We start from the raw sequence: 25258 nt of genomic DNA, 5'->3' as shown, positions 1-25258 counted from the left end.
GAATTTCAGTATGCTCAAACTCAGATTATAGCCCAATTTGACAAATGAAAAGCAAGAAGTCCTGCAAAAGCTTTCACTGATTGTTCTGTTTTGAAAATCTCCCTTTTTAATGTTGTATTAAAACACTATAGAAGATTTATAGTTAGACATATTATAGAAAAAGCTTGAAGATACAAGGGTGCAGAAAGCTAGAAGTATAATACTTAGCTGCTTCCAGCATGAAAGGTCTTCCCTGTTTTGCTTGCATCAGTGCAGAGCTTACTCCTCATGTGCTGCACTCTGTTCCATGACTGACCATTTGATGAATTGTTTTTATCAGCTCGCTGGACAGAAACCTTTTCTACCTTACCTTACCAGAAGGCTTACCTTCTGCCAGGTTAGCAGAACTGGCTGTTCCCTTAGCACTGAGTGGAAGAGCTGGTGCAAATGAAGTGAAGGGAGCATGCAGTTTGGATTAGAGTACTGGGAGAAGGTGGTAGGACCTGCCCTTTTTTTGTGTTAGCAAGTTCAGGTTCAATGAACTCAGCCTAGTTTGTTTATTTTCAACTTCTACGTAAGAGAATCTCATCAAGTATCCAAAGTGTGGTTTTAGGAGAATTGTGTGCTCTACTTTCCAGCTTCAAATGTTTTTTGAAGCAAAACAGAAGGAATTGGTGTGAGTACACAGTATTTCCGTGCTGTGCTTTCCTCCTGTGTCCTTTTGTTAGTAGCCGCACACTCTTCTGCCTTCTCCCTGCTGTGCTATCTCACTGCTGAAAAAAAACCAAATAAAATTTAAAAAACTGCCAGAAATGAGTTTTTTGTAATTTTTAGAAGGGGCAAATGCAAGGAATTGCATTTAAATGTTAGAGCATGTTTAGGAAGTTTCAGCCTTGAGGATATTCATGCCGTGTTAACAAAGAGTTTACTTCTTTGCTGATTTGTATGTAGGTAGGGAAGTCCAATTTTTGTGTAGTATGTTATCTTTTGATTCTGCTTTTTACTCTCAATCCAGTTACTTCTTAACAAGAAAGTACTCCTAATGCCTCAAATTGAGGGTGTTGTGCTACAGGTTTAGGAGCCTTGTATCCAGAAGTGAAGTTATGATGTGACGGAGCTGTAATAAAGGGTGGGAGTCTGTGATCCTAATGACTTCTCAGTGAATCTGTGCCGGCTAATATTTATAAAGTATGACTTATGTTCCATTCTGGAATACTTTATGCACAAGTTTTAATGCATTCACTAGTAAATTACTGGGTGAAGCAAAGAATAATTTATCCAAGTGAAACTACAGAGGAGAACCTGTCAAGACAGTCTTCAGTTACTACCATATCAGCTAAACTGTAACTTAAGTGTAGGGACGATTCTTAGTCATCTCACTGTGTTCGTGAGGGAACTGTTTTCATAATATTTCAAACTGCTGTTGTGGAACAAGATTTCATTATGACAAATACATCTCCGCAGCCAGGAAGCTTCATTTCATGTATCTTGCAAACAAATACTCACATTACTTATGTTCAGCCCATGGCTGACTAATTTGGCAACATGGATATTATGGGACCTAAATCAGTGGTGTACTACTTAGTTATAAACCAGATGCTCAAGTTTTGCATTCACCCATGTAAAGCTGTACTAAGACCTTATTTTTTTATAAATAAAGTGCTAATTATACATTGTACAGCTTAAACCTCTAGACAGAGATAGGCAATCGGAAAATACGAAGCATTTCTTAGATACCAGGAGCAAACTCATTTTAGTATTTATATACAAAAGAGACCAAAAACATTGCGTGACACGTGCATAAGCCGTACGTGCTCTATAGACTGATATGTCCAGTGATTTTGAGAATGTTTTATATAGAGAAAAAACCTTCCTTTTACATTTAACTAATTAGTATTGGTGTTTATCCTGGCTCGTTATTTCCTGGAGCAGGAGTATTGGAATTCACGCAGAAAATGTTGGTTTTGTTTGTGCTTTTAACGTAGACTCTTCTGAAGTGTGACTAAGCAACAGAAACCCAAGGAGATAGAATGCATTTCTAAATGCAGAATTGATGAGTCAAGCAGGCGATTTTGGAATAAAGGCAGTGGCATTTGTTCAGTAAGACTTTTCAAGGGTGGTGTTTTTTTGTCAAAATATCCTTACTGAAATTTGAGAGGCACTAATTACTAAAAAAAAAAAAGGATCAATTTTTTTTTCTGTATTTTAATAGTTTTATGCAATCAGCAAAACCCATGTTATTGTCTTCAGGGAAAACTAAGTACTAGTTGCCAGATTGAAAATAAGAAACACTTCCAAAGATAAGACTGGTTACTGACGATTGTGTTTTAGTCAAATAAAATAACATCTATAGAGCAGACTGTTTCATCAGACAGATAAGCTAATTATGAAAATAAATTGCTAAATGCCATTTGCTGTTCATGCTCTTTTTTTGGATGGATGGGGGAAGGAAAAAATTTCTCCTAATTTGCCTATGTGTTCTAGTAGCAATTTTAATTGGATTTGTAGTGCTTTAAAACAAGGAGAAAACCCAGTTGTGCCTGTTAATTTTGGAAATGTTAGTGTTGATTGGAGATGATCTCTTCCTCAGCTTTCTGCAAGGAAAAAATAAATTCCACTTTACAAAGACCCAAAAAATAGCTGAATTTAAGGTGGTGGTATCCCTGAAAACTAGAGAGGTCAGTACACAAGTTTATTCAAAGCCTTTTCATTGAAAGTTACAGAATGGAAGAACAGTTCAATCACTTAAAAACTGAGTATCTGTGAAAGAGTAATCTTTGTTGTTTACCCATACTCTTAAGATTTCACAAGTGGTCCAGTTTGAGCATCTTCAGCAGTCTGTGCACATGGTAGTGTAAAAATACTTGTGATACATAGAAATGCTGAAATCATTAACAGTTACTCTATATTATCTTGTTACTGAATTTATATACAAGAGATGCAATTTTTAAAGCTTTTTAGCTTATCTAGGAGTGGAAATATTTTTCTTATTCTCCTTTTGAAGCACAAGTACATCAATAGATGCTGTCCAAACAATTCAGCATTATATCAGCTTTTATTCTTTTATACTGTAGGATGTAATTTTTCATCACTTTCTAATAAAGTTTTATTTTCTGCAATGTTTGACGTCATATAAATTTTTACTCTTAAACTGGGTTCTGGTTCTTCAGACTATTATGTGAAGCTATGCTATAAATTTGTTCATTGTTTTCCATAGCCTATGCTGTGAACAGGATCTTAAATTTCAACTTGTAAAAAGCATTCTTAACACTGAATTATCAGCCTGTACCTACTCGGAGCCCAGTGAAGGTTCCACTCCTAAATTACAACCCAAATAAAGCAGTTCATAATAGGGTTTTGTGTCTGGAGTTTAAAACAGCAGTCTTTACATACTGCTCAGTTGCTGCATAGCCCTGAGTGTCCCCGAGGTGCAGAGATGCTGATGATATCTTTGCATTGGATTTTGCTTTTTAGCTCTGCATAGAAGAACTTGATTTTTAAAAGCTGATGTGTTGAGTCTTTAAGTTTCTATGGATTGGGGTTTCTTCCATAAATCTGTTTTGAAGCAGTGGTGATGACATTCTGTAATGTCTTAAGATGGCGGTTAGAATAATTGCCCATGATGCTGGAAATTGGGGTCCATTTCCATCTTTCATTTATCCACAGTCTGTTGATACTGCTGCAGTGGCAAAATAAACATGTAAACATTTCTGTCATCTCCATAAAAGATTTTTTTTTCTTTTCTGCTTATTAAATGGCTTCTAGTAGAAGATAACTGTTACAGTAAACATTACAATGAGAAATGCATAAAACCTGACTGAATTTACTCAGTGTTACAAATCACTTTTGAAGAAGCAGACTTTCTGGAGGAAGATCTGTCTTATTAACTGAGAAATATACACTGTATAAACTGTTAAGCAGTTCTACATTTAAGCTAGAAGAAAAAAAAAAACCCACCTTTTTCCTGTCAAGGCCCAAAATAAGCAACTTTAATAAGCAGACTCAATTTACATTAGGTAGCTAAAAGTGAAATGTGTCTACTTCAAAATGAGTATGTGTTTTAGGCTGCTTAGAATCACTAATTCACATAGCATATACAAAGCGTGACACCTTTGACTTCTGAGGAATGATAGAAATTTGAGTGCATCTTAAGGTATAAGAATCCCTTATGTTACATAAACTAATTTTCTGAAATCCATAGTGCTTATTTTAGGAGTAAATGAGGGTCTTTAGCAAGCGATCAATACCTATGAAATGGTGAAGCTCCAGTGGTTAAGCAGAGGAATATGGAGATTGTTTGTGCAGTGCACAAACTTGAGCATAACAGATGTTTGACTGCCCTGTGTTAAGGCAGGTGTAGCATAGACAGCTAATGATGTAGTTTGGTTTCTATGGCAGTGACTTCATGTTATGTAAGGAAGTTGCGTATACAAAGCCCTCGTTGTCATGGTTCTGGGAATCCTGCTTCAACAGTCCTATCCTGTTCAACATTATTTAATGGCTTTAAAACCAATAAAATATTATCTACTGCAGCTAGCTACTACTGCTTTTAAAAATCCTAATCTTGCTTATTTTATTCTTGTTGTAGCAATGGCAGTTTCAAGTTACTACTATGCAATTTAAAGGCTAAATTGCATCTTGAGGTCTTCACTGTGCTTTTGAGACCTAGATTTTGACTGCTGTGGTATACCTGTGCCTTCCTTCACCATAATCCTTTGAAGTTTTACAGGTCATAAGCATGCTCAATGCAGCATGTCATGCCTAAGTTCTAACTTCAGTTTTCTGAAGAGGGCAAATTAGATGACCCTTTAAGGGGAGGAGAGCATTAGTCAGTTTCCAGAAAGCCTCCAGCTTCTAACTTACTAAGAGTAGTAAAATAACTTGAAATTGTTAAAAATAAATTCTTGGTTAGATCTGCTCTGCTAAAAGTGGGTCTCTGTAGCCCTTGTCTTCTCTGTGTTCCTTCAGTTAAGAGTCTCAAATCTAGAACTGGCAGTCGCACCTCAGTTCTGAGCTGTGATAAGGAAATACAACTGAAAATGTATGCTGAGTCATTGGCCCAGGGCAAGGAGTTTGGCTTACAAAACCTGCTCCTTTATCTGGTTGCACTGTCCAGCAGTACATTTATTACAGTATCTAAAAGTTTTGTCTTAAACCTGATTAATTTTTTTTCTAGCATTAACGTAGCATTATAGCTAAGATATTATCTTAAAATGGTATGCAAGGGAAATAAGGTACATCTCTGCAGAGTTTTTTATTGTGTATCCTTTATGTCAAACCATATTTGCGTTGAACTGAAGGGAAACAATGCTGTAGCCCGTTTAACAGGTCTCGAAAAAAGCAGTCTTACTCTGCACTCAGATCCTGCCCATATAGTTCTCCACATTCCTTTGTGGTTTTTTTTTATTTTGGTGCTTGTGTAGCCCTTTAGTGACCTAGTGCCATTCAGTGAATGGGTAAAAATGTAAATAGATGTTGTCATCTTTGCTTTTAAATGTATATCTACAGCTTCTAATGGTGTGTAAAGGTAGGAAACTGTCTCAGCTAGGATTTTTCCCCCGAGTTGACATAAGGGGTCAACATACTATAGGGGCTCTGTTCACTTAAAAAAGCTATGTTTTTGCAACTGTGTGGAGATGTAAAGAAAAACATCTGTTCCTTAAAACTGAGTTTCTGTTTTTCTTCCTCCTTTTCTCAGTTATTAGCACGTCTAATAAGAGATGCTATTTCTTTCTGAAGGCCTTGCTTTGATGAGATGTCAGGCTTTTATCTCATTGCTGCTCCAACATCTTCTAATCTGCTTATGCAACTGTCTTGTCACAGTTGATGCTTTTGACCAAATAAGATCACTAGATCTTGACTGAGGCTTTCACTCACTCAGTTTGAGTGAACACCCCCTTTTTAATAGGGTAAGAACAGTCTCTGGGATCTACAAATGAAAAGATCAAGGTGTCATTTTCTACAGTGCTGGTGGAAGCGGTCTCCCAGCAGGAGGAGTTATTCCCATTTTTTGACACCTAGGATGTGAGCAGAAATGGCCAATAGCAGGGTACAGAACAAGAATGGGCAGCATGTACTGACCAAGTGTTGGTCAAAGCACTTGGTCAGCCGAGTGCAAACCTCCATTTCTGTCTTCCTTGGGATCCAGAGGACAGGTAAGTTTTCTCTGTTAATAGGAAAGAGTAATAGAGCAGCGCTGATTATGACAGCACAAAACTGCATGGCAAAGAATGTTCCTGTTGTGTGGCTTTGTGTATTGTTTGGGGAAATAAAAAAATCTTGTAAAAATGCACTATAATAAAATAATCTGATTCTCCTTTACTAATTTCTCAGCCAGCCATGTCTAAAGATCTGGCATCTCTTAGCCAGATGGCACGATTCTGGAATCAAAGAATTCTCCAAAATGTACCATAGTTATTGCATTAAATGGGTGGACAAAAAATTGCATCTTAGAAGGATAATTTTAATTTCTTTAAACCTTTTTTTTGCAGTATTTTTCTGAATTTGACAGAAAAACATGCAGTTCTAAATCTCCAGTAGGGAAGGGTGGAAAGCACAGATACAGGATTGGTTTTTGCGTATATAGAATAGCTTAAAACTAAAAGTTCAGGTATAAACTTAGCATTTCTTGAATATACCATATAGTCATTTAACTGTTGATCTTTTAACTCTTTCAAAATGTTAGGTGGGTATTAACTCATTATTTTGGAATATCTGCTCTGAAATCTTCAGAGTCTAAACCTTGGATTTCAGGTTACACTGAAGGCTGGCAAACCAGCGTGTTTAAACTTATTTGCATGGTGGGAGTGTAGGTCACTTACATAAATTTAGAAGAGATGTTTACAAACAATACTTTTAACCCTCAAGTTGATGGATCCTTTTTGCAAAGGAGATTATTTCCCCCTTTTTGATAGTACTATCTATGTCAAACTATAAGTGTCTTCAAAACATATAAAATAAAAACTTTATAAAGCAAAACTGGAAGGTTATCTGTTGTCCTGGAAACTGAGATAAGAAGGACATGAAGCTATTGGAGCAAGTCCAGAGGAGATGATAAGGAGACTGGAATGCCTCCCAAATGAAGACAGGCTGAGAAAGTTGGGGCTGTTCAGCCTGGAGAAGAGGAGCTGTGTGGAGACCTCATAGCAGCCTTCCTGTATCTTAAAGGGGTTACAAGGGTGCTGGAGAGGGACTCTTCATTAGAGAGTGTAGGGATAAGAAAAGGGATGATGGGTTTAAAGTAAACAGGGGAGATTTAGGTTGGATGTAAAGAAGGTCTTCCCTGTGGGGGTGGTGAGGCACTGAAGCAGGTTGCCTAGAGAAGCTGTCGCTGCCCCATCCGTGGCAGTGTCCAAGGCCAGGTTGGACACAGGGGCTTGGAGTAACCTGGTCTAGTGGAAGGTGTCCCTGCCCATGGCAGGGGGTTAGAACTAGGTGATCTTAAGGTCCTTTCCAATCCAAACCGTTCTTTTATCTGCCAATAAAAATTCTACTTTTTATTTAATCCATCGTGTTGTGTGTGTCTTGGAAAAAAGTGCATATATGAAATTTTGTGGTAGGTTGAGAAGGGCAAGATACTGTTGCTACTATTCTTATTTTGTTTAGAATTGCACGCAGCTGTTGTCTGAGTAACGGTGGTAGTTTGAAATACCACTGAATAATCCACTTTTAAAATACCAGTTCCATTTTTCCATTGTTCTTGCTGGGTTCGTAGATTTCAAATTAAGTTACTTGAAAATTTGTTTAATGTTTCCTGCTTCCTGTCAGCTTTTTTTACCACTTCCTTTACACTTACCATACACTCACTGTACACTTTACACAGTGAGAAGTGAAAAATAATTGTGTTATAGTGGAGCTGAGACAACACTGTGATGCTTTAAATGAAACTTTCAAGTTCTGTGTGTTCACACTATCAATGTTGTTTTAGTTCTTGCTGTGCTGTCATTCTTTCAGTTTCTCAAACACCTAGAATGTGCTGCTTCTCATGGGCAAAAGGAAGTATAGTTTTACTCTTGGTGCTTCATGCTGCAGGGAGTGTGTCTCTGAAGGTCATCTGGTGTAATCTCCCTGGTCAAGCAGGGACACCTGGAGAGATGCTCCAGTTCCTTCATCACTTTCATTGGGCTATCTCCAGTATGTCCATATCTCTGTTGTACTGTGGAGCCCAGAACTGGACACAGCATTTCAGATGTGGCCTAAGAAGTGCTGAGCAGAGGTGAAGGGTCTTCTCACTTGACCTGCTGGCAACACCCCCCCTAATTACTGTGATGCATGGTTATGATGATTGCTTATGCATTCATCATTCTTTTTAAGCAAACTCTCACAGATTGTCGCCTGAAATGCTGGATGACAAAACGTAGTGAGCTTTGTCATTATGCAACTTTTGCAGTCAAAGACCATCAGAAACTTAGGCAAACGCCTGTAACCAAAGATCTGTAGGCTGATCTCTGGTCACTTGTATATAGGAAAAAAGCTGCTGGAAAATGCACAAAGTCTTGTCACTTTGATGTGGGGGACACACATGCAAACACTGTGAGTTTTCTTTTTTCCTAGATGTGGCTGTAGCAACATGTACATTTTCTGTTGTGCATTTAACAAGGTGGAAACTTGCAATTGACTAGAAAGAGAGTCTTAAGATGTTGCATTATTTATCAGGTTGGTTGGTTTTAATTGCACGTGGAGTGGCAAACAAGTGACTGGATCTAGTTAAACTGTGACAGAAAATGGACAAGGAAGCAACCCCTTGATTAGGGAGTTTGCATATGAAGGCGCAAGACAGAACTCTTGAATTTGGCCTCTTAATTCACTTGTCTAGAAGAGGCTTGCTATAATATGATAATAGGAGTGCTTGTGAACGTGACATTGAGACAACATCTGTCTTGTGACATAATAAGGTCTGCACTAAGTCTTCCAGTGATTTTTGTCTTCAGTCATAACATGCATAACATGCACAATATTTTCTTGCTTCCTAGTTATTACTGTACTTTCAAATCTGCTTAGGCTGCTCGTGTCCTTGACACTCTGAGCTAAGTCACTTTAGCAGTCATGACTGTAGATGCAAGGAAGCTGATCTTCAGCCACAGCTATAAAAATACGGTGAGAATAAAAGCAATGCAGTTTTTTCTCTTCATTGCTGTTTGTTGGTCACATCAGAATAAGTGTCTGCTATACCGACAGGCTAACAAAGTACACATTTGTCTGAAAAATGTAATGGTAAGCTTTGTCTGTAGTATGCAAGAATGAGATAGTGTAGTTGCTGCTACCCTAGTGCTCTTTGCCAAGAGTGTGAGAAAGCATATAGATGATGTGACAAGGTCAAAGAGTCTTTAGCACCATTTCAAGTTTCTAACAAAACTTTTTTCTGCATACACATGATGCCTTTTTAGTGTACATCTTGTGCATTATACAAAATGCATGATACGTGGACATACAGTACCAGTTCAGTGCATAGAATCGTAGAATCAACTAGGTTGGAAAGGACCTTTAAGATCATCAAGTCCAACTGTTACCATAGGAACAGTACCTCATGAACAGTTCCAACACGATTGATATTTCACTATTAACTAGAGTTTGTATTTTATTTTTTGTGCAGTTGTATTTAAAAAAAAAGAAAAAGAGGTGAAAAAGGTTGTTTCATTTCATCATTTGCAGCTCTTCTTATCTGGAAAGACCTGTGGATATAAATACAGTAGTGAAAGAAAAATACACAGAACTCTGTATTATATGCTGGCTAACCAGTGATTACTATTCTATTTGTCAAAATACAGATATCTAACTGGACACTGCGTTATAGCAAACAATAGTGGGTTTTGGTTGGTTTTGTTTGTGTTCAGAGGATTAAGTGGGTTCTGCTTCCTCGCCCTGTGCCAGCTGCTTTCCCCTCTTTCCTCAGGAGTTGTCTGCCAGTTCAGGTTCATTCCTCTCACTTCATCTGTTGGTTTGGTTTTACTGGGTATGGATCAGTGAAGTGCTAAGATGTAAGACCCAAAATTACAGCTGAAATTTCAAGAGCATGGAGTTTTAGCTTAAGTGTCAGAGCATGGCCTTTTCTCTAAGCATATACTGGAGTTATTTAGTTTTGTTCAGTATGATACTTTCCCAATATTTAAGCTTCTTGTATTGAATGCAGGGAGACTTGTGAAATATTTTCTTTTAGGCAAACTCTTTATAAAGATTTGAACTAAATGTTAGCTTTTACAGTAAGTAGAAACCAACTAAAGGGCATCATGCCTGGAAGTGCTTCTTTCTCATCTTTTTCTGTGTCATTTCACAGGGGAACAAGAAAGTTAAGTGTTTCTATATTTACGCAAGCAGGAAATAAAAGGGAACAAGAAGCCTCCCAGAGTGTAGTAGAGATAACTGTTAATTGTTACATTGGGATATTTTAAAAAATCAAACCAGAACAAACCCAACACCAAAAACAGCACCACCACCACCAAAAAATACCAACCACCCCTTCACACTTTGCAATATGATTGGTGTAAGAAGATGGTTTTACATAAATGAACGGTTTACCAGTGGAAGTAGCAAAAATCACTGAAGGCAAAACATATCTAAATCAGCTTCATTGAAATAAGTGTCCTTCTTTGGGATTTCTTACTTCAGAGTAATATGTAAACTGTACTGAGAACAGTTTATGTTAGTCCTTCAGAAAGGAACGTGCTTTGAATACAAATCTCTTTAATAACCTGTGCCTACCAGTGAAGAAAAGGGTAATGAATTCTTCTGAGTTGACCAGGTTATCTTGAGCTTTATCTGACACTTTGCAGTCAAAGGTGTTATGCATCTCCCACTGTTGTGCGTGACCTGAAGTCATGAATTCTGATGTTTTTTTCCCCTCTGAAACTATAAAAGCTGTCAAACAGGGGAACTACTGTATTTTGTAGTTCAGTGGAATTGCAAATGCCCTAAGCAATGCTCATAATCAAGACTGCAATAATCACACCAGTATGCATCTCAAGAGTATTTTGGGTTTTTATGGTAATCATGTCTGTTTTTCAACTGTTATTTTATAATATGTGCTGGTATATTTACAGATATATGGAGTTTGGGGGTCATCCTCTTTATGCTGGTTTGCGGACAACCACCATTTCAAGAAGCAAACGACAGTGAAACTCTGACTATGATAATGGACTGCAAATACACAGTGCCACCTCATGTGTCCAAAGAATGTAAAGAGTAAGTAGAGTTCTAAAGAACTTGGAAGTATTCACAGAAGTGGGTTCTCGTTACCTTTGGGAGCTGCCCATACCATATTATCCATGTGTGGAATATTCCTTGCCTGTTTCCTTCTGTCGATTGGGTAGTTTCTTGGGCACCAGTATTGCTTTTCTTATTCTTTGTGTCTACTCTAAAGATTAATCCAGTGATATTTTTTGCCAGTTGTTTTTTTTTCCCACAATTGTATGACACTTCAGTTTGGTTTTACACAGTGTATCTTTGTGTGTCTTAGTTGTCATGCATTTTATAAATGATTGAAGAAGTTGCTTACCACTTTGGCCACTGCTCTCGCTGGATAAATTGCAAGATGTTGCTGAGTTGTATTCTGTGGCAGAGGTTAGAAAGGTAACAATTCCTATAGGTTTCTGGTCGAAACACAAGTTGTCAAAACCCAACGATATTACAGCAAGTTTTGCGCATCTCCTACAGAAGTTGCAACTTCAAATCAGCATTCTAGGCAAACAAGGGAGAAAAATATTGTCTTAAAATACCATATGCCACTTGGGAATCATGACTCATTTTGAGGTTGTTTTTCTGCAGTGTTCACTGGACCTTTTTTGGTACATTCCAGTATTTCCCTATCAGTTAATGACCTCTTCAGTCCTTTTAATATGTATCCCAGTTGCATCACTTAGACTATTTTACAATGCTTGACTGGGTTCTTGAATTTGCAATAGTATGTCTTTTAATTTTCAGTAAAAATTAAAAATCCAGGTGCCTTTAGAAATGCTTGAAAAATGCATTTGGTTCTGTCAAGAGCTAGAGCAGCATCTAGGATTCTGCTGCTTGGCACAGCATGAAATCTGCTATAGCTGTGGTCATAATGACCTTTCCTCTCTTCACCTGTCATCTGTGTGCTCCAGGAATCTAACACATAACATGCCATAGCTGTTTTTTTTGTCTCTTGTCATTAGTGTCTAGTATTTCCAGTAACATGGAAAAGCTGCTGTCAGTGCTCTCAGCAGCTTGAAGAGCTTTACTTACAGGAAGAGGCTTAAAGTACAATACAGGAAGAGGTTTAAAAGAGCTCTTATCAGTGAATTCTGTCGAATAAACCTCTTGAGATGCTGCATGCTCTGCTGAGGCCAGGAAATGTATTTTTGCAGCCTTTTGCTAAATATAGTTTTTAATACTAATTAGCTTAAAGGCCCGAGTAGGTGTGCTTTTTCTGTCTGATTTATCAACAAGATACTATCCATTACTCAAGTCCTCCGTAGGTTTTCTTAGGGAAAAGATACTAGGAATGTTTAAACTTCCTGCTTGGATTGAAAGCATTCTTGGTTGTTTGGGATGCATAAGCGAACTAAAAGCAGGAGGTATATGTGGCACATTTGTGGGGTTTTACTACAGGTGCAGTTTAAAAAAAGTCAAATGAAGTATGTAATTTGTTCCCTTTCTTTCATAATACTAACAAAAGCAAAGAAAATCAAGACTTCCATGTGTCTCACCCCGCCTTTCCTTTTTTGGTAAAGGCAGAGATCACAGCTACTAAGTATATATGTGACATTCTTTTACAGTGGAGTTTCAAGAAGCCTGAGTTAACTTCCGTTTATAATTCCATGCATCATCTTGCACTAAAAGGAAGTAATAATAAAAGAAAATCGTGATTAGCTTTCTGATTTGTGTGGCCTTACAGTTTAAAGTTGCATGGTGTAGTATATTAGTGCAATAAAAAGCATTATGTGAGAACCACAGAATGTTCATGCCACATGTTGGAGCAGTAAAGTTTCATTAAAACCTTGGCACCAAAACTCTGTATATTCACGTCATGCAAAGCCAAAAATACCTCTCCCAAGAATTTTTCACATATAGTAAGTGAACAAGATGTGCTGTGCTAATCAAGTCTTCCGCTGTTTATTTGGGCAGTTTATGCACTTCCTTTCCAGTGCTTGTAAACACTCAGTATCAACCCATTAGTAGGTTTGTCACTTTGTTATCTCAGACAGTGTTTTGGTTTGTGGTTGTTTTTTTTAATCTTTGGATAGAACAGATCACTGTTCATTCCGGGATACGGAAGAATCAAATGTCTGATAGCTACTTCAGAATAAAATGTTTCTACTTATCTTGCCATTCCATATTCCTGTTGAAAGCAGCAATAATAGAAAATTGTAGTTCTTTTACAAACCAGCCTGTAGGCTGTCTGTGACAGTTGCCCTATACGACCTATTAAAACCAAACAAAATGGAAAAATCAGGTTAAGAACCTAAGCATAGTAAATGAAAACTGCTGTGTTTGTGGCATTTATAGTTTTTGATAAGTCACTCATTTGTTTCGGTTCAGCACTATTTGGAGTGTCTTTGAGCATAAATAATTTCCCATCACATTCTTTACTGTAGATACTTCTGAAGATCTGTGTAGGCCAACAGCAGAAAATTTCTTCCTAATGTTGTTCTTACAGAGGCTGCTTTTGAAACATGCGAGTGCATTTTGTTTAGATTTATTTTTTATTCACAGTCTAATTACACGGATGTTGCAGAGAGACCCAAAGCGAAGGGCGTCTTTAGAAGAGATTGAAAACCATGCATGGCTCCAAGGAGTTGACCCTTCTCCTGCAACAAAGTACAATATTCCTCTTGTGTCATATAAAAATCTCTCTGAGGAGGAACACAACAGTATAATACAACGTATGGTCCTTGGGGATATAGCAGACCGAGATACAATAGTGGAGTAAGTTACCAGTTCTGTATTACATTATCAGCTTTCTATATGCAGTTTGTTTTGTACATCTGTCACTTACTTAAAGGATGTCATGAAAACCTGGGCACTTCCGTGTTTAAGTATCAAGCTATTCAGTTTACAGACAAAATATTAAATCTTGCTCTGTAATAGGATATTGCAGGATGAGAAATACTGAAGCAGTCCCAAACCTTAGGAAAAACACTCAGAAAAATGTGTTTGAACAGTGTTTAATTCCTGCGGCAGTTTGCCACCTTGAGTAAATGTAACTGCCTTGGAATCCATGCTTCTACTTGTGCTTCATATCTCACACATAGTTGGAGGTGATAGATTCTGGTATTTTTCCATTAGTGTGTTACCTGAATCTTCTGTTAACTTAAAATACTGTTCCTTTTATCTATATAATGCAAAAGTCATTGTCACTGAGTGAGCTTGCCAGAAAGCTACAGTTTCTTCTAATAGATTAAACCACACAAATTTCTAAAATATTGCCAAAATTGAAAGAGGACTTAAAATTGTGCTTTCTATTTGTTTGTGTTTAAGCTGGAAAAATTGTCTATTGGTGTGTGTGGGGAAGCATTAGTCTTACTTAAGCTTTTAGCTGCGTAACAGCGGCATCCTTTCTTGTTAGAATGTCGGAATGATGCTTACTGGCTTACGAACTTAATTTTACCACAAACTTAATGTGGCAGCCCTAAAACAATGAAGGTTTTTCTTCCAGTTATTGCATTAACAAATGTTAGTGCTTTGTGGTTGTAAGTGCTAGTGGGAAAGCCCGTCGCTGGGGTACAGCATCAATTGAAATAAAATTTTATCATTTAAAGCATGTTCAGTAAAGGAAGAATTCCTTAATTTCTTTTTGGATTATATTCTGAGGATGTCCTCGTCCTACTTAACTTGAAATTACTAGACTTCTTGTCTCTTTATTTTTAATAAAACCAAGACATGCTTATCAAAACATCAAAAATACACAGTTCTGTTTTCAGGCACTCTTCCTGCTCTGAGAAGTACAGCAGGTTGTGTGAGATGCATGTCCAGTTTTGAGAAAACCATTGTTGTATGGTTTATTTCATGTTTTGTACTTTCCTCAGGGCATTGGAAACTAACAAATACAATCACATCACTGCTACTTACTTCTTACTAGCTGAAAGGATTCTGCGAGAAAAACAAGAGAAAGAAATTCAGACCCGATCTGCAAGCCCCAGCAACATCAAAGCTCAGTTCAGGTGAGAATTTAGGAATCTAAATGGTTTCTTTTTTTTTTTTTTTTTTTTTTTTTTTTAACTTGCCTTACTGAGAATATTACTGAATTGCTCAAGTAGTGAAATATTTATTCACTGCAAATCTTAAATGTCTTCGAAGTGCTGTGAACACTACAGAAGCTCTTCAGAAATCAGTTACCAATAGTATCTTCAATTCCTACACTTTTCATGACATGACCTATCAATTTGAGGTCTGTGTCTGAAGCAGCAAGTTTTCACACCTGCTAGGAAAGGGTGTGTTCATTGACCTCAGACAAACTTGTGTATATCATATGTCTGGAAAAAAATCAGTTGCATAGTCCATAAACTTGTTGATGGGCAATTAGTTATAAATGAGAAATCACTCTGAATTTGCTGTTATGTTTTAGTTGTTAGCTTTGATTTTTCATTAGCTAATTTCATCCCCTAAATCAAACTTTGAGTAAACATCGGTAGGTTCTGTTCTTTCTGATGTCAGTTGATATGCCTGTTGTCTAAGGAAAACTACTGAAATAACTGCTTTATCAGCCATTTAAAAACGTTGCAATAGATACTCTTTTAATTATTTATTTATTTGACAAAAACATGATGGAAAAACCTCACAGCAGTGTTCCTGAGATTTTCAAAGCTTCAGACACAGGAAAACTAAAGGGGGGAGTGGGGTTTTGGCATGTAGTTGGGCTGGACATGTTCACCCAGTCCATTGGAGTATTGTGTGCAGTTCTGGTGTCCTCAACATAAAAAGGACATGGAACTGCTGGAACAAGTCCAGAGGAGGGCCACGAGGATGATCAGGGGACTGGAGCACCCCCCGTATGAAGACAGGCTGAGGAAGTTGGGGCTTTTCAGCCTGGAGAAGAGAAGGCTGCATGGGGACCTCATAGCAGCCTTCCAGTACCTGAAGGGGGCCTATAGGGATGCTGGGGAGGGACTCTTCGTCAGGGACTGTAGTGACAGGACAAGGGGTAATGGGTTAAAACTTAAACAGGGGAAGTTTAGATTGGATATAAGGAGGAAATTCTTTCCTGTTAGGGTGGTGAGGCACTGGAATGGGCTGCCCAGGGAGGTTGTGAGTGCTCCATCCCTGGCAGTGTTCAAGGCCAGGTTGGGTGAAACCTTGGGTGGGATCATTTAGTATGAGGTGAAAAAAATCTTTGTGTATCTAATGCAACACCACATGTGAGATAATTTAATAGGAATGATAATACGGACATCCATGCTGTGGTATCCTTCTGGCATGTATGTATGCATGCATGTAGTCTTTGGCCTAATTGATAAAAGTGAAGTACTACTACCTGAAGTTCAATCTAGAATAAATGGACATTTGTTATAAATTAAGGACACAAAATTTGGAAAATAGGTGAAAGATACATCATCTCCATTGCTTGTTTCCTTGGATTTAGGCTGGGATTTTGGAGGCTTTTAGAGGAGTCTTTTTGGAATACCATTTCATCTACCTGAATAATGACTTGTTTCTGAACCTTAGTGTGGTTCTCAACACCTTTGTCATCTCCAGATAAAACTGCACCCTGTGGGTTGAACTGGAGCAGGCTGAAATTTTGTTGCTGCTCCTATAAGATCATTCACTCAATGAATACACCCTTATGGAGCATATTTTATCTTGTGCTCAGTGGTTAGGAGTACTTTAGAGGAGTTACTGTTGCAGGCAGCTAAGGGTTGGCTACAGAACAGACATGGTCTGGAGCTCCACCTTACAGATTTTGCTTTTCTCAAGGGTAATACTGTAACTTTGCCTCTGCAGTTCTCTCTTTAACCTCAATTTCTTTTAAAAAAGAAATCCAAGCAGAACATCAAATGTACCTAAGTATTAGTTGTAAAACAGATTACTTTAGAGGAAAACTTTTGAGTTTACCTTCGAATGAAAATTGCAAAACTACAAAGTCTGCTTTGAAATTTTGTGATTTTTTTTTTTTCTCTGCATCAGTGTCACTCTTTCAGTAGAGAGCTGCTCCAGTTGTATAAGGAACTAGAACAAACAAGTACATTGAATCTAAATCTTGGTATGAATTTGTAAAGTTGGAGCTGTTGAAACCTGCCTTATGAGTATGAATTTTCTTTTCATCATAAGGACTTACGCATAAACATGGGAACTCTAGCCCTTAATGGTCCCAGGTAGTTATTCCTTGTCTTCTGGATGGTTCTAAATTCAAAGTGTTTATATAGAATGACCTTATGGAAAAGATAACAAAATAGTGATTACTTTGATTTTGAGACTTCAGAAGCTATAAAAAAAAATAAAATTAACTTATAACCTGGAACTTCTCTTCTGTCCCACTTTCCCCCCAGGCCTTCTGGGAGGAAGGGGAGAGGGAAGCGAAGGGAGGCAAACATGGGTTGCTATGAGAGATAAACATACTGTAGTGAGGAGTTTTATTGCCTGGAAACAACAGGACTGTTAGATACTATATTTATACTTTATTGTGACAGCCAGAGAACTCTCTTCCTTTTTTTGCTGACAAACCAGTCTGTTCTTAAAGCATGGTAAATTCTTGGGAGATTTAGATCTTCATTTTCTGTCATTTTTATAGTTATGCTTCTGACTTAAATAAGTCAGTTGTTTGTTTAAAATACCCAGCACAGCGCAAGTGATCAGAAAACTAGGTCAGTGGTTCCCAGTGTTTCAGGAGTCATCCTAAGATTGGGCTTAAGGGAGAATGCCAGTGTCTCAAACCAAGGAGGGCCACAGCCAGGGCTCTACGTGTCTGGACAGCTTGGATCAGAGCTGCTGATTGGGTGGCCTCTCTCAGGCAGAGCCTCTCCTGGAGGGAAGCTGCTGTGAGGCCACCAGTAGCTCCCAGTGAGCCAGGACAGAGCCTGTACGGCTCATACCAGGGAACAGGCTGCGCAGGCTCACATGGGTGTCAGGGTCCTGGTGGATTTTTGTGTTACTGGTTTGATAAGCAAAACTGAAGCTTGCATTTCAAAACAAAGTGTGCAGCTAGGCTGGATGAGTTTCGTGTTGACTTTACTCAAGTGTTCTTCACAGCTCATACAACTGGGGAGGTAGTTGTCAGTTGTTACCTGTGTAGACAGGTGTCTCACAGTTCAGCATCCTTTTCTATCCAGATTTTATGAGCCTTGAACAAATGCAGCCATATTACAGGGGCTTCCATTAACTCCAAACACTTAAGAACAACACGTTTAGAATAAGAATAGCAAAGAGGTGTCTGACCCTTCCTTGTTTCTTCTCATAACATGGCAGAGATCAGGAAGTTGGTATGATCCTTCTGTCTTTGTATGCAGTCTGTCCAGGCAGGTATCTGGGGTCACATTTGGTGTGAAACATTCTCTGTTTCCTCTCCTGCTTTCTTCCTGTGCCTTCCTTCTGAACTGGGCTACAAAGTCAGGCAGCCCTTTCTTCTGGAACACCTAAAATATGGTTGGGAATGTCTTGTGATATGCTACCTATATCTGAACAGAGGTGTCTACTACATCTTTTCATGCAGTATGCTGGAGAACTTTAGTTACGTAAAGTTAAGTGACTGGCAGAGTCTTTTACATTAGTGGTAACTCTTAGTTTGAGAGGTTAGAAAACATTTCTTGCTCTCCACAAGAAATGTGCAACTTATGCTGAGTGAAGCAATTGGAGAATTATTCAGTATTAAGGTGTTGGTCTTTTGGCTTAGGCTTTCAAAATAGAGGAAAGACTGACAGTCTTTGTTCTTATTCTGTGTGCATTGTAGGAAAACTACAATATATACTATTTAAAGTAGAATACAAGTCGTTAGATACTCTCAGATACTGGAGATATCGCTTGCTAACTGTAAAACTGATTTACACTCAGGTGTTACTGTAATTTTGATTTGAGCTAATGCTATTACACAGTTGTAAATTTTGAGCTTGCATTTACAGTGTATTCAAATGTCATACCCTAAGCAGTGTGAGTCCTGGATTCATGCAGCTGTATTATTCCAGCTGCTCAGCCAAGGACAAATAAATATATGATCTCAGTTCATGTGTGTTTAAAAATAGAGGGGATTTTGTAGAATAGAGCTTGGTCTGAATAAGATTTATTGAAAATGAGATAGTTGTTTCTCCTGACTCAGCTTTTCAGTCTCACTCGTGTTAATTCTAACCTAAATTTGTACAGTAAGGATATTGGGGAAAGAAAATAACAGAAGCTTCCGATTAAAAGGTGTTTGCAGTACTGCTAAGTTGTGCTTGAATCAGCTCATATCATCCTCTAGGTACTGGTTGTTTTGTAACTGTGTCAGATTATTTTCTTTGAGACACAAGTTTTTGAAGTTTTTTTTTTGTTGTTGGTTTTTTTAATTGTTGCTTAATTCATTTTCTGAGAACAGTGAAATCTTAAGGTTTCATTTGACAGGAATCAACGTAATTCCTAAACTATGCTTTTGTATATATGATGTTCCTTTCAAATAACAGCACTTCTAAAGGAATGCACATTCTCTAAGAACGTTTCCTTTTCCTCAGTCACTCAGTGCTGTTATTTACAAACATGCCACTCCGCAGACAATTTGTGTGGCAGTACTTGTGCTTTTCTTGTGCAGATCTTATGTTTTCTTACTTGCCGTGATCTGACTTCTCTTTCATCCTTTCTAATTGTTTACGTAGGCAATCATGGCCAACAAAAATTGATGTACCTCAGGATCTGGAGGATGACCTTACAGCTTCTCCTCTCTCCCATACCACTGTTCCTCAGTCACCAGCTCGCACGGCTGAGAATGTTCTTAATGGCCACAGGAGCAAGCCCCTTGGTGATTCAGCAAAGAAGGAGGATATCCCCGAGTTAGCTGGGCCAGCACTTTCAGCAGTCCCGTCTGTGAGCTTAAAACCCACCACAAGTGGCCGGAAGTGCTTGTTCAGAGTAGAAGAGGATGAAGAGGAGGATGAAGAAGATAAGAAACCTATTTCTCTTTCTACGCAAGTTGTTCTGCGCCGTAAGCCTTCAGTCACAAACCGACTTACTTCAAGAAAGAGTGCACCAGTCCTCAATCAGATCTTTGAGGAGGGCGAGTCAGATGACGAGTTTGACATGGATGAGAACTTGCCCCCAAAGCTCAGCAGGTTAAAAATGAATATTGCTTCACCGAGCACAGTGCATAAACGCTATCACAGGAGGAAAAGCCAGGGCCGGGGCTCTAGCTGCAGTAGCTCAGAAACAAGCGATGATGACTCAGAAAGCAGGAGACGCCTAGACAAAGATAGTGGGTTTACTTACTCCTGGCACAGGCGGGATAGTAGCGAAGGGCCACCCGGCAGCCAGGGAGATGGAGGTGGACAAAGTAAGCCAAGTAATGCGAACGGAGGAGTAGATAAAACAAGCCCAAGTGATAACAGCAAGGATGGGGGGAGCCCCTCTGGTAGCTCTGGTGGTGGCACCAACACTTCAGGTTCCACTCGGCAATGTGCTGGATCTGGAAACTCCCTGCAGCTGTCATCTAGAAGTGCAGGGGAACTGGTTGAAAGCCTCAAGTTTATGAGCCTTTGCCTAGGCTCGCAGATTCATGGCAGCACTAAATACATTATCGATCCTCAAAACCATCTGTCCTTTTCCAGTGTAAAAGTACAGGAGAAATCGACATGGAAAATGTGTATAAGCTCCAGCGGAAGCGCAAACCAGGCTTTGTCCCTGGGCAGCCTGAAATTTTTTTCTGACCAAATGTCAGTCACAGCAAACAAATTTGAACGGATAAAGAACAGGAACTTGAAAAACAATGTGCTACAACTACCTCTCTGTGAAAAGATGATATCTGTGAATATTCAGCGTAACCCAAAGGAGGGGCTTCTCTGTACCTCCAGTCAAACCAGTTGTTGTCATGTCATTTGACGATGACCTGACTTTAGTAGCTTGATCTATTTGACAGCATCAATCTTCCTGTTCAGAGCTGTGAACACCTTGTCACGGACCCCCTTTTGTTGTCTTAAGATTTTTAAGTGAGCTTTGAGCAGTTATTTATTACACTTTTAGTTTTGTGTTTGCTTGATGGTATGACAGTGCATGGTCTTTGCATGCTGCTAGCAGATCTGTTTTTCTTTTTAAACAAAACAGAATATTTTATTGTGTAATTTTTACATTTATAATTTTACTATGAAAGATCTGGATTACATTAATATAAATATCTGGATCCTAATGTAAATGGAGCACTTAGAAGTTTCCTGTTCTGCACTTAAACTAGAGAGAGAAGCTTTTGTTTGCTTGTGAAATGTTAATTCTTGTTCTGACCTTCTATGATAACTAAAATACGTGATAATGTGGCATACTTCTATGTGTCTGAAACAGAACCAAAGCAATAATGTTTTGATGCTGAAAACTCTTCAGGGAGCTTTCAGATGTTCCAAGGCTTGTACAAAGCAAAGGTGCACTGAAAATTAGTGATCTTGATGATAATTTTAAACCCACACCTATTTGTCTTAAGCTATGATATGGATAAAGTTGTGGCTCAAAAATCAAACTGAAAAGATCTTTTTTTGCTAGAGGCAGTTTTCTTTCTTCCTTTAAAAAAGCAAGTAGATTTGTAAGGCAGCTTTCTTCCATAGAAATGTGTTAATATTACAAGCAGACAATCTTCTTTTTTAATAGAACAAAGGTAAACTATTAAGTCTACTTCTGAGTTTTTACATGCTAACTGAAAATAAAAGTATTTGTATGAATTACTTTTGTTATTAGTATATCATGACACTTCATATTTTAGGGGTTTACCCTTGTAGATCTTTTCCCTTGTCCTCTCCTCCTCTCCCTGTTATTTCAAGAGGCAATAAGGGATGGAAAACCTTTTAGGTAACTGGATTCAAACCGAAGTTGTTCTTGTCATTTACATATTTCTCATTATTACTCTTTTTAAGACTTAAGATACTGCTGTTCCCCACATGTGTCCTACTTATTTTCCCTCAATAATAATGCTTTTTCATACAGTCAGTTTAAAATAGCATATAGGAAAGTATTTATTTTGCAGCAATTAACCTTTCTGTCGGGTTTCCCATTGCCACGCAAAGGTCTTGCTTTAGAGTATTTCTGCACAAAAGGAGACTTGACCAGATGAACTAACTTTGTGGAATTTTATTATCTAGAATAAAATATATTGCAGTTTCCTAGTTTTGGGAAGGGCAGGAATGTTTAATTTTTTTCATGCTGTGCACTAGGTCTTCTAAGCAATGCTGATGAGACTGGTGGTAGTTATGTAGCAGTGCCCTGGGCAGATGCTGGGTGTCTGGGAGGAGCTGATGCTGTTAAGCATCCCCTGATGCTTGCAGAGTGGTCGGATATGAGGCATTTCACATCCACTGCAGAGCGAGCAGCCTCACGCCTGGTCATAGCTTCAACAGCTCTTGTTGATCAGTAAGAGACTTTACTGAGGGAGCATGAACGGTGTGGAGTGCACTGACCCTCACTGGGGATTTTACGTTCTGCTTCCTAAGCAAGGCAAGGACAAGTGTTTGACTCCTTTCTGTTTTGAACTGCAGTTGCAGTTTAGTCAGCATGACACTTGTTAGAAATTACAAGCTACAAGGATAGATGTGTGGGTGAAGCCATAGAACACGTCTGCTTGACATGTTTGAGCAGGGATCTTACCAAGGGCCAGAAATGCGATGTGTGTTTCACAGACAGCGTAACAACCGAGTAGGAGACAAGTTTATAAAGGGCATTGGCAATAAACTTATTTATTGCAGCTTTTTTCCAAGTATTGTAAATACACTTTCCTGATATTATGTACAGCCTTGGAATGGCACCTGTTAACTAACCCCAGGTGTATTTTGTTTCCAGTGTTTTTATATACAACTGTATATATGGTGCTCATTTTAGAACAGCCGTGTTGACCATTTATGCTGCATAGTTGTATCATACATAGCCTTAGAGTTGTGTGCGGCTGGTTGAACCTCGGGGTGTACAAATGTTAGTCTGAGTGGTGTCCTTTACCCATTTGTTGACAGGTGAATGATTGTGCATGTGGTGTATGTTGTGTTATGTTGTCACGTAAAAGGAAGGGCAAGAATAAGCACTACAGTAAAGATAATATTGGACCAAACTATTTAGAGCAAGTAAACAGTTTCTTGTACCCCTTAACGTGTCTTTAAAAGGTGCATATAGTTACAGTAGTGTATAAATTAAATATTGTGGAAAAACAGTCTTGTATTTTTCTGTGTGTATATAAATATATATATAAAAAATAATGTACCTCTAGCAACTTAACTTAATCTGTATTTAAGATGTGACAATCTTGACACAGAATTTTAAGAGTAGCAGTCTAAATAAGGAGAATCAGTGAACAGAAATAGAAAAAAATCCTCACCAAGAAAGAATCTGCGTGTTAAGAGGGTACAGAATTATCACCTGATCTGATTGCTTCCAGCAGTGTTTGGCTTTGTCGTTGTATGAACACTCACAGTGTGCGACAGAGATGGAAAATCTGGTCAATAAAAGCGGTATCTTGATCGATGCTTAAGCTGTGGTTTGCATGTCCCTGTTTCTGCTGGGGCTCAGGGTGCAGGGTGGCACAGGCAGCATGTGATCGGTGCTGGCCAGGTTCATAGAGGGTGATAAATTTGAGCAGAAAGCAGTAGATACGTAAGCTCAGCTGCTCTGAAAAATAATAAAACCACAGCATGGTTGGGGTTAGATGTGACCTTAAGATCATCCAGTTCCAACCCCCTGCCATGGGCAGGGACACTTTCCACTAGACCAGGTTGCTCAGGGCCCCATCCAGCCTTGCCTTGGAGGTTGCGTGGGGATGCATGTAGGTTTGCAAGCTCTGAGCTGTTCTCTTGCACAGCTCAAACGTGTTCATTTGGGTTTAAATGCTGTCACGGCTGGCATCTGCTCAAGCAGCTCTTCAAAGTTCAAAGGCTGAGGTGGCTGCTGCTGCTTCAGCAGAACCTCAGGAGGGTTTAAGAGCTTCAGTGAGCTTCACAAGTTGCTGTCCTGCTGAAGAACGCTGCTGCTGCTGCTGCACCTGTGCAGCTGCCCTGTGGGCAAACCTAGTGCTGCTTGGGCAGCTCAGCAGTGCAGCACACAGCAGGTTTCAACCGCCTGGATACAGCAGTTGCTGTGTGTGTGCCTGCGGGTTGCTCAGTCCTGTCCCAGCCCCACATGTCTGTCACACTGGGAGAGGGGGAGCGCTTTCCCCCACTGCTGCAGCTCCTGAGGAAAGCAGTGTGCTTCACCTGCCTCAGGGTTCCCTTGTTAGATGAAGGGTGGGTTGTACACCCCTTTCCCGATCTGCAGAGGTGCTCCTGTCATCTAGTACTAATTTATTTAGTGTGAAGATGCAAGTTGAAGTTCCAGCAATATAGATTGTTTTTAACCCAAACTTAACCCAGTATTATTCATGTTCGCGATGTAAAATGGGTAATGGTAAAAACCCAGATGTAGAACTGGGGCATGCTGACTGCACACCAAGTGCTAAGGCTGCACCCAGGATGCAGCACTCCAGTGTAAGAGGCAGCTCTGCCTGCATGCACCTGTTGCTCTGCTCCTGCAACAGGTCACACCATCCCTGCAGTTAATTCCACCTCAATACAGCAACTGCTTCCAAGAGTCCCCCTTACCACAGTGCCCTGTCCTGCAATACTTGGGCTCCACATGCTGGAAAACCTCTGCTCCTGAGCGTTCAATCTCAAGTGGAGTCAGCACAGACTGCAATAAACAACCACAATAAGTGCAATGCCGAAGCTCCAGGCCAGCTGTGCACTCTCGCCCTCCTCACTTGTACCCTGCCGTGCCTTAACGTGCTGCTCATTCCTATATTTCTCCCAGGGCCCTGTGAGGAGAGGGCAGGTGCGTGCGTGTGGAATGTAGACTGGGCTGGAGGGTTCTGGGACCATCTCCAGTGCCCCCATGGAGCCATCTCTGGTGAGATGCAACTGGGGCCACTCAGCACCACCAGCTCTTCTGCAGGGATGTGACTGCTCAGGAAATGAGAGCTGTAACCAGCCAGGGACAGCACAGACGCCAGGTGCTTGGCATGCTCACCAGGATCAATGGCATTCAGCAGGTTAGGTAATGACTCACAATGTGTGATTGCTTTACGATGGGCTGGTTGTGTGAGGCTGTACCCACAGGCTCTTGCAGCTGGGACCTTGGCCACTGCTGGTGATCGAGATTCCCAACTTTGGCCAATGTAAACGGGGCAGGGATGGGAGTGGGCATGGAGCCACCAAGG

General features: G+C 39.4%; 1 protein-coding gene across 4 annotated transcripts in view; it reads left to right on the top strand.

Annotated features, from left to right (window-relative positions):
* SNRK (SNF related kinase) overlaps positions 1-23542 on the top strand; it is a 39927-nt gene extending 16385 nt beyond the window's left edge. For all 4 annotated transcript variants that reach the window (XM_065666189.1, XM_065666193.1, XM_065666191.1 and 1 more), the window contains 4 exons: positions 11016-11157; positions 13654-13866; positions 14967-15101; positions 19713-23542. In XM_065666189.1, coding sequence (XP_065522261.1) covers positions 11016-11157; positions 13654-13866; positions 14967-15101; positions 19713-20928 — 1706 coding nt within the window. In that variant the 3' untranslated portion in view covers positions 20929-23542. The remainder of the gene's footprint in view (positions 1-11015; positions 11158-13653; positions 13867-14966; positions 15102-19712) is intronic.
* The last annotated feature ends 1716 nt before the right edge of the window (positions 23543-25258 follow it).

The sequence above is a fragment of the Lathamus discolor genome, chromosome 2, assembly GCF_037157495.1.
Source record: "Lathamus discolor isolate bLatDis1 chromosome 2, bLatDis1.hap1, whole genome shotgun sequence".
Taxonomy (NCBI): Eukaryota; Metazoa; Chordata; class Aves; order Psittaciformes; family Psittacidae; genus Lathamus; species Lathamus discolor.
Note: the sequence above shows the minus strand (reverse complement) of the source record. Positions and strands in the feature narration are given on the sequence as shown.